Source organism: Scardinius erythrophthalmus (assembly GCF_964197995.2).
Source record: "Scardinius erythrophthalmus genome assembly, chromosome: 6".
NCBI lineage: Eukaryota > Metazoa > Chordata > Actinopteri > Cypriniformes > Leuciscidae > Scardinius > Scardinius erythrophthalmus.
Window position 1 is genome coordinate 29,590,295 of NC_138226.1, and position 10,206 is coordinate 29,600,500.

General features: G+C 35.6%; 1 protein-coding gene across 1 annotated transcript; it reads left to right on the plus strand.

Annotated features, from left to right (window-relative positions):
* Positions 1 to 1,688: 1,688 nt before the first annotated feature.
* Positions 1,689 to 9,090, plus strand: LOC308691936 (B- and T-lymphocyte attenuator-like). The gene is made up of 6 exons (XM_081367542.1): positions 1,689 to 1,939; positions 2,468 to 2,791; positions 2,922 to 2,957; positions 3,225 to 3,377; positions 3,463 to 3,500; positions 7,905 to 9,090. Exons 1-6 carry the CDS (start codon positions 1,855 to 1,857, stop codon positions 8,220 to 8,222), a joined length of 954 nt encoding a protein of 317 aa, XP_081223668.1. The 5' UTR covers positions 1,689 to 1,854; the 3' UTR covers positions 8,223 to 9,090.
* The last annotated feature ends 1,116 nt before the right edge of the window (positions 9,091 to 10,206 follow it).

Genomic DNA, 10,206 nt, shown 5'->3' on the forward strand with positions numbered 1-10,206 from the left:
TAAACCTTTTGAGTGTTGAGAAAACTGCTATATACATGCAATTTGTTATTATTATTGTAAAATCATCAGATACATCCCTGCTGCGCACAATTGCCTGCATTTATTTTTTATTTTATTTTTTTTCAATTCAATTAATTTTTTTTTTTTTTTTTTATGTGTAACCGATAGACAGAGGATAAATATCACAGATTGATTTCTTGGCTTGATTTCAAAGCTACAGTAACTTAAAGTTTTGAATGCAACCATCCAGGGTTGCCAAGTGGGGCTATACTACGATACAGTGGATTTCATTTTGCATAACTGTGACTGTAAAATATGTATTTTATGAGAATGCCATATATCAATCCACAAGTTGTCCTTTCAGGTTATGCTATTTTCATTCAGCTCTTCAATTAGGAATTAAGTCAGTTATGTTTGAAGTGAATGTAAACGAGAAAACGCATGTGTAACAGTATGGATCCGTGCGGAAGGTCTTAAAGTGACAGGAGCCTAATATACCTGCTGCCAAATTATGAGATGATATTAAAAATATCTATATGGCAGTTTTTCGCCATGGTATCGATGTCAAAATTGTGGTCAGTGAAAATGCTGAGTGGCTAGTAACTTTGGAAAACCTCTAGCAACAGTGGCTGATGAGCAAAAAAGTTAAAAGTCTATATAGTGTTCTGTCTAAAGCATTTCTGTCTAATACAGTTTTAAAGCTTCATTGAATGAAGTCTTTCAAGAACGTGTTGCACCGTTGAAATATGTTTGGCATGTTGATTGTGCAACCAGTACACAGGTGTGTACAAGAAACATTCTTGTAATTCTTGCTTTGTTTCTTACTCTTATGAGTTTATTTATCATATTTGTGCCATACCTTTTCATAAAAAAGACATTATATGTCACAACTGCTATAGTATTTAATTAATTTTTGAGTTTATATTTCATTGTTTTGTTTTACCGAAACAAGTTTGTCTCTTTTCGGTATGGCTTTGAAATGGGTACCATGCTTAACACATTGTCTAATAGATCATGATAACAAAACACACACACACAAACACACACATGGGCGCGCGTGCACACACGTTGTGTTTTCCTGTTTTATGGGGACCTTAACCTACCTTAACCTAACCTTAACCTACCCATCCCAGAAAACTCTCTGCATTTTTACATTTTCAAAAAACATCTTTAGTCTGATTTATAAGCTGTTTTCCTCATGGGGACCAAAAAATTCCCCACACGGACAAAGATTTTGCATATTGCCTTCTTTGTGTGCCAACCCTCATAACATAGGGTTTACCTGGGTGCACACACACACACACACACACACACACACACACACACACACACGCACGCACGCACATGTTGTGTTTTTGTTTTTCCAGTCATATGCTCATGGTTGCATGCTTATGGTTGAATGAGCTTTGTATAATAAGTTCAGACACGAAGTTGAATTTTTACCAGACAATAACCTTTATAACTATTTATAATATTCAATATAACTTGATATTTTAACAAAATTTGTATGTGTGAGGTTGTTTTTCACATACATTGAATAAACAGCGGGTGTTTGTGCTCCAGTAAGGTGTAATAACTGTACATCACGTATGCAAAACAACAAAACCACAGAGCAAAAGTGCTCTCCTGTCCAAAATCATGTGAAGCTCACTCACTAGATCTGCAAAAGCACACGGAGCAGGATGAGTGCATAGTGCGTAGGTAAAGGAAATGGAAACCACAAGTATAAGAATGAAGAGCACAAGTGACAGAAATAAGTGTTTAGTTGTGTGATTTGGATGGTGACTGTAAGGACTAGACTTGATTAAGTTATATTTTGAAACCATTTTTTATCATACCTGGCTTGTGTTTAAGATGGATTGGCTATACCTGAGGAAGAAAGCTTTGTTCCTGGACGTGTTTGTAGTTTTCATCCTCCATGTGAACACTGATGCACAAGGTGAGTTCAAGGTGAGAATACTCTATTGAATTAGAATTTTAGTAAAAGTTTAACCAAATGTGGAGGTGCAGAAGGAATTTTTCAAATAAAAGTTGCAAGTGGAGTTGAAAACATAAGTTCAATAAATTCAAATATATTTCACAGTCCTAATGAGTATTTTAGGTGACATAACAAGCAAAAATGGTATGTTTAAAACCACACATTAGTTTAGATTTCCAGACACTTTTCATTAGTAGACATTATTGCAAAAAAAAAATTATGTTATCAAATCCTTGATAACATAAATCAGTGTAATATTTTAGTGTAACAAATGCTTAAAAGCAAATGTTTTACTGTTGGACATTTATAGTGTGTTTGCTAGAACTGCTGCATACAGCAAAGCAGTAAAGTGTAAAGTTTATATTCATTTCCATAGCATTGTCTCATTTTTTATTTTTTTGAAACATGTAATTGTTTTATGTTGTAACTTTATACTGTTGTTATTGTCTTCATACAATGAGGATAATGCTGCAATGTTTTATGTTTTAGGTCATGCCCCCACATGTCCTGTCTTTAAAGTTAAGAGAGGGACTGTTCATAAAGTCTGTACAAACAAGCCTTTCAAGATCTCCTGCAATCTGAAGTTTTGTGATCAGACAAGCAATATTACCTGGACTAAAGACAACTTAAATGGAGTGATTCCAGTGTCTGGAGGTCAAATGTCATCATCACAGAACTATTCAGCACCTGATCTGTTGACTTCATATTTAACTTTCACAAATATAACTAAGAATCATGACGGCCGTTACAGATGTGAACTGCAGTCACCAAACTCGACAGCAGTTAGCCATTATATTAATATTTCTGTCTCAGGTAACTATTTTCTATCAACTTTTTATGTTAACAAATAAGATTATGTAAGGCCGTCAAAACCAGCTGTGGTAATTATATGAAACTTAAAATGCATTTTAAACTAACAAATTAGTTTTGTTTTTTTCCACAGATGACAGCCTGGGAGATGAAAAGTCTTGCACTGGAAGTAAGAGCAGTTTCAGTCTAATCACAGAGTGATGTGCATGTTCTTCTTAAAAATGTTGATTAAACAAAACAAAACAAAATAAAATTATGATTCAATTCAAGAAAAAATAAGTATTACTAAAGTACATGGGTGAATTTGTGTAATATGCAACAGTTTTTGCTATTGAGATGACGGGAAAAGTCCCAGTTATCCTGAATGAACCATGGATGTGATTTGGATGCTCAGTCAGTTTAGAGTAAGCATTACTTCTCCTTTTTCTTTTCTTAGTTACAAGAGAAGGAGACAGTGAGACAGACAACACTGATACCAGCTTTAATGCAAACCCATGGTGGATGCCGTATCTCTTTATCTGTATGGCTGTAGTGATTCCTGTTTCCATATTAATGCTCATCTTTATCCTGTGTATTAATGGATGTAAAAGTAAGTCATTTTGAGCTTTTGATTATTTTGAGATATTTAAGTTTTGGCATGATCCTGACTTTGTCCCTTTACTGATCACTGTCAGCTTTGAGAAGAAGGAAAACAGAGAAAGCGCAGGTTCAGGTACGTTTTTATAAATTACTCTGATTAATGTTGTGAAAATACTGTACCTTTTTAATTCTTAAACTACCAGTCAGTGTGCCGTTCAGAAAAAAAAAATGTCTTTAATTCCAATTCAGTTTTTGACTGAAATTGCAAAATATGTGGAGTTGTACCTTGACTTTGATTTTATGAATGTAGAATTACAAAATTAAAGTGAAAGGAAATTCATAAACTGCTATATGAAGTTAAGTAAAGTTTAATAGCCTACAGTTAAGTAATAATGTTTTGTATAAATTACATGTTATCACACATGAAATTAATTTACACATGACATTAGCAACCAATGTTTGAAATGCCAGCATTTAGGCATTTTTAATAATCTAAATTTAATTGTATATACTAAATTAACTTTTATTAAATTTTTTCTGTTGTTTCACATATTGGTCAAACTTTACACAATTCCCCATAATATTCTAATTAAACCTTCAAAATGAAGTCAAACAAAAGCAGCTTAAAAGATGGGAACCTTAAATGGGAATTTAGTAATTTAGGTAGATGGGAATTTTCTGTAATATTATGTTAACTGTGTTTAATATCTTTTAACCAATTTGTGCCCAAATTTTTCTGATTGGGTTCATGCATATAGTTGTGTTAATAGTGTCCTATGTGAACATGTTCTGCATTTATTTTCCCCAGGTTTTTCTTTTTTTTTTTTTTTTTTTTTTTGAAAATTGTATTTGAATGTGCCATCTTACTCAAAATAACTGCTTTCAACAGATCAATTTTTATTTATAAACAAATGTATTTATTATAGTAGTATTAGAAATAAATATAAAAATCTATATAAATAAATGTAAAAACATTTTTTATACAAAAACAGCTTTTTATGTAAAATTCACTGTATAAAGACCTACATTTCTAACTTTCATTCATGGGGATAACATGGACATGGTTTAGTGTACGATTTTTGCCCATCTTTTGGAAAATGCAGTTTTAAAAGTAACAAATTATCACTTTAAAGGGATGGTTCGGAGTAAAGTCAACCTAGGGTCCTTTGCACCATGACCTTTGCCTTTGACGAATGGCTTAGTGCAGGCGCTAATGGATCCAAGGTTGTATCTCGTAAATTACCCCACTAATAATGCCCAGAATGGTACCAAACTTCTACAGAATAGGTTCTGTACTCATAAAACGAGGCATTGGAAAGTTAAGTACATCAGGAGTTTATTTAAATAACACTTGCCTGATGGCTAATGCTTTCGCTAACCCGGACGTCGACGTCACTTCCGTGATTTGGGAAAAGCCTGTAAAAGTCCTGGCAGAAAGCAAAGTGATGCACAAGGATGTAGTGTAACGACGCCCAGTTCCAGGAATGCACTAATATTTTGTTGGTAGTACCAGTTTGCAACAATTATTAGTTAACACTAAGTTGTTAACACTTTGGAAAAAATAATAATTTGTTGTTACACTACATCCTTATGCATCGATTTCTGCCAGGACTTGCTTTTCCAAAACCACTGAAATGACGTCGATGTCCGGGTTAGCGGTAGCATGAGCTGTCAGGCAAGTGTTATTTAAATAAACTCCTGATGTACTTACAAACTTTCCAATGCCTCATTTTATGAGTACATAACCTATTTGTACTACTGTAGAAGTTTGGTACCATTCTGGGCATTATTAGTGAGGTCATTTACGAGATACATCCTTGGATCCATTAGCGCCTGCACTATAAGCCATTCGGCTGATATCTCTAAATAAGCTAACTTTAATAATGTTCAACCAAGGGAAAAAAGGCTTCTGGGGGGGTGTTTGGCTCGAGGTCATGGAGCAAAAGGATTTTACTCCGAACCATCCCTTGAACCAGTAGATGGCTAACTGAAAGACATCTTTTCACAAGTGTTCCCAGTTGTATTCATATCTAATCAATAATGAAATCACAATTATAACAATAAAAATGACTTTTGTCAAAGTTTAGCATTTTTTTGTACTGAAAAAGAAAATAAATTTTTCAATCTCCCCTGTGAAGGCCCCCTTCTTCTTTCCTTATATAAAACATCAAAATGATTCCAGTTCGCATGGATACGCAGAAGCGACTAAAAATTCTGTATTATGCAGGCCAGACAAGTAATTTGGTGAGGTAAATTAGTAAAGAAAGACTACAAATTACAAGAAAGACTACAAATATACATTGCACCTGCGCATATATATATTCAAACACGCATACCTATAGACTAACCACATGATATGCATGTGCACGCCGTCGCCGTTTTCATGGATTCAAGTTTTGCAGATGACTGAAAACAGAAAACTTTTAATGTGTTCTGGCCATTCATTTGCACGACAACAGTGTTTGGTGGCTAAAGAACGCAAACTTTGAAATAGGTTCCAAGGTGCAAGTTTTAAAAATTTCTGAAAAGCGTTTCACAGTAAAAGTTTTCTTTTTTTCAGTTAAAACAGTGTCGTGTAAGCTAAGTTAATAACTAATGACCTTTGCAACGGAAGTGAATCAATCAAAACTAACTTTAGCTGGATAATAATTAAATTCTAGAGCTGCTGTAAAGACAAAACAATCTCTGTTACTTTAATTTCCTATTATCACTGTAAAGCTGCTTTGAAACAATCTATATTGTTAAAAGCACTTAATGAAGGTGACGACTTGACTTCTTGGAATTAATTCATGATGAGACATTTAATTAACTAGTGCAAAATGCCCGTGCAAAATCAGTTTTTAAAGGGATAGTTCACTTTGAAATTAAATTTTGGTATGTTTTAGCTTACCTGAAGGGCATCCAAGATGTAGGTGTCTTTTTTTCCGCAGTAGTTTAAATTTTTATATTTTTAGGTCAAACCGTTCTTGTCTGTCAGTCATTTCATGCAGGTCTATGGTCACTGTCTCAAAGAGCATGCACAGAGTCCAAATTAAACAATTCCCCATCGTCCAAATTAAACAATTCCCCATTGACGGCCTAAGACACGAAACGAGCGGTTTGTGTGAGAAAACGAACATTATTTATATCGTTGTTATCTCTTGAACACAGCCGCGTCCAAATGATCTGAGGGCGCGGGCGGGTATAGATATATACACTAGATGTCGCCTTGGCTACGGTTTCGTTCCAATGAACTGCAGTAGCCAAGGCGACGTCTAGTGTATATATCTATACCCGAGAGTTTTTTTCATTACATTACTTTTACTTTACTTTAAGTAGTAGTAGTAAAAAGCTTGAGTTGATACTTCAACTTCTACAGAAGTCTTTTTAAACCCTAGTATCTATACTTCTACCTGAGTAATGAATGTGAATACTTTTGACACCTCTGAAGTGAACTCACAAAGTGAATAGGCAACTACAAATGATGGCCATGAAAGAGACTGTGAACGCATTGAAAAGGATATGTTTAGTTGGTGAATAGCATAGGCTACTATTACTCAGTAGCGATAACGTTAAGCGCACCAGAATGAAATATAATATTCAGAAGTAAACAGCATAGCTGACTTATAGATTCAGTTTACATCCACAAATGAATTAGCGTGTCGATTCAGGGAGCAGTGCAAAGTGCCCGTGCAAAATCAGTTTTTGTGAGCTGATCGCCGTCAAAAAAGTTCAGGAGATATTTCTTAGCGATGGCTGATTTCAACAGTTTCAATATGATAAAAAATCTTTTTTATTTTGATTCAATTGATTAATTGCATTTTGAAAAAAAAAGTGTCATGAATTTATTGCATTTTTGGGAAAAAATAATCCGTTTTTATAATAAAGCTTTGAAAATCAAAATCTGGATTTGAATTTTTTATGTTATTATAACCTAAAGATGCTATGTGAAAGTTTGAAAAAGAAAATAGTGGTTTTCATCTTGCCACTTTCTTGGTAAAGAAAACACATTTTAACTCAAATTAATCAAAATGGATTTATCACGTTCTGGAACCAAACTATAATATTCAGAAGTAAACAGTGTAGCTGAGTGTTTTTGTCAGAATGTTTATTTTTAAACCACAACCTTCTTGGGGCTTCTTTGACCGATATATTTAACGATATCTTTTGCATTTCTCATCGAAACAACGTCAAACTTGCCACTGCACTTACTCGTGCCCGTAGCGAGACACCTGTCGAGTTTGAAATCCATCGGACTAACGGTTCGAGAGATATACGGTTAACAGACAGACAGACACACACACACACAGACAGACAGACGTTCCTGTAATTTATAGATAGATAGCAATTCACATATTACTTAATATATTAATCATATAGACTCTTTATTAGTTGCTGTGCTGATTCAGTAATCATTAATTAATGGTTTAGTTCTATCTGTGCATGAATTAATGCATTAGTGCACCCATATTGTAAAGTGTTACCACTATTTAATTCTTAAATAATGATTTTTGCACAACCATGCACTTTGTTAATGATTGTCCTGTTATGTTTGCAGTATACAGCAACATCTGTCTTGTCGTCACCGAGCCCCAGAGTTCTGAAGCATGATGAATTTGTCTGTGTCCAGTACTCAGAAGAAAGACATCAGCACTCTCGTGACAGCAACACATGCAGTTCAACATCACCACCTGTACAGTCTACGTCTTATCTGTCAGATTGCGGGGGTGATGATTGTTTGTCCAACAGGAGAGATAACAGATCAAGCCAGGTTGTATATGCATCTCTGAATCACCTCACACCAACACCATCATCTACTGCACCCCGTCAGACAAGAGAGGAGTTTTCAGAGTATGCATCAATCCGGGTCTCCTGATATCACCTCTGTGGGTTATACAACCAGACAAAGTTAAGCAGCATTTTCAAGTTTTGTGAAGCTGTACAGTACTGTCTGGTTAACAGGAAGCAGGAGATGTGTGCATGTTTTCACACCACACGGTACAAATCATCACATGACGTTACTTTCCTCGTTACATCACGGAAAATTGGAGTTCAGTGTGGTTTCTGAGTGAAACTCACACCACTTCTCATAGGTGTCTGATGCAACACATCCATATCCTGTCTTCAAGACTTGATACATTCTAAGCACTAAAATGAAAAAGTTAATACATGTAACAGCCATGTTTGTTACATAACTGGTTCTCTGTTGTTGAAAAATATGTTGTATTTTAGTGATTTCCAGTTGTTCTGTCAGCTCGTGATTTAAAATACACTTAGTTAATAGTTGTTTTACATTATTTAAAAATGATAAAAAATGTCATTAACATTATTTTTATTAGTCATTTATTTCATACTAGGATAGTTTATAATTAGTCGATTGTCGAGTTCACGCGCATAGGTTTAGTTACCTATGATCACACGCGTGAACTCGGCAATCGACTACTTTGGACTTCACCCGAAAACAGGATGTAAACACAGGTATTTGCGCTGGCTTAAATAACATCATTTTTATACATATCTTTCACATCTACTGCAGTCAGATCCACTCGTGTTCACTCTGAAGGAATCACTCACATTGGCTGTGCACTTGTAATGACACATTAAGGATGTTAAGAGGCTAAAAGCAGGTTTAGTACTTGCCCCATTGAAGTCAACAGGGTGCAAATTTTAAAAATAGAATAACTTGGTGTTGGCAACACCGATTTTTGTCGTTGTTCTCTGTATTGACAGCACTCCAAATGTACAAAAAAATGAGCTCAATGTTAAAATTGACCGGAGTTCTCCTTTAACACACAGTCTTAACAAAGTTGCTGTGTTTATGCAACTGGCCCCATAGATGGAGCCGTTGCTCTAAAGTCACCTAAATTAAGCAGTTTGAAGAAACATATTGACTTGATACTGATGGCTTACAGTATTTTTCCACTGTTGAAACAAAACTATGTTCATACATGTTTGACTGGTTGATTGAATACTTGGTAACATTTTATTTTACAGTGTCCTTGTTACATATGTTACATGTAGTCAGGGCTGGACTGGTAATCTGGCATACCGGGCAAATGCCCGGTGGGCCGACGTGCTTTTGGGCCGATACATCTCATACTTTTTTTTTTTTTTTTTTTTTGACGGCCCATAAAACTCGTACATCGGCGGCCCATTCATTTTGTTTTGTTTAATTGACGGCGCTGGGTTAGTGCCATAGACTGTAAAAAAATATGGACGTAGTGTCCGTGACGTCACCCGTAGGTTTCTGAAGAGCATTTTTGAAGCCTAAAGTGGGCGGAGCCGGCCGTCGCCATCTTGGCCTTGCGTCACTCCCGGATAACAGAAAATAGGCAAACAGGCGGGGCGTGAGTGGAGCTGAGGAGCCTGGCTATCTGAAATCACCTAGCTCGACGTGATCGAGTTAGCTGATGATGTAAAGCCAATTAAACGTTCCTATTTTTGCCCTTCGAAATATTATAATAGTTAAAAGACATGGCTACAAGTGAGACTGTGTATTACTTCGAGAGTGTTTGTGTGTGACAGTGATTTATGTGCATACATGTCCGTCACTCTTTCATGGTCCGTCAGCGCGGCATCACTCAAGTTCGTAGAGAGCTTATTCAGTCCATTTTAGATTCTGATTTTGGCCGTCTCTCAAATGGGTTAAACCATAGATATATTGCCTTTGAAGAGCAAGTAAATGCGCTAGAAAATCCGCGCTCATTCATGTGCATTTATTGCATGGACGGAGAAAGCGCTGACGCCCGCATGATTTCATCTGACGGTACATAAGCATATTATAATCCATCTGTTCCGTGAGAGCAGAACGAACGAGCATGTATTGACGTTTTAAATTTGAAAACCCCCAAAAGCAACGA

Bases quoted from the DNA above. Each gene is read 5' to 3' on its own strand.
- LOC308691936 (XM_081367542.1), top strand. From the start codon at position 1,855: ATGGATTGGCTATACCTGAGGAAGAAAGCTTTGTTCCTGGACGTGTTT. The intron at 1,940-2,467 runs GTGAGTTCAAGG...TTTATGTTTTAG, and splicing joins TGTGAACACTGATGCACAAG to GTCATGCCCCCACATGTCCT. The intron at 2,792-2,921 runs GTAACTATTTTC...TTTTTTCCACAG, and splicing joins TATTAATATTTCTGTCTCAG to ATGACAGCCTGGGAGATGAA.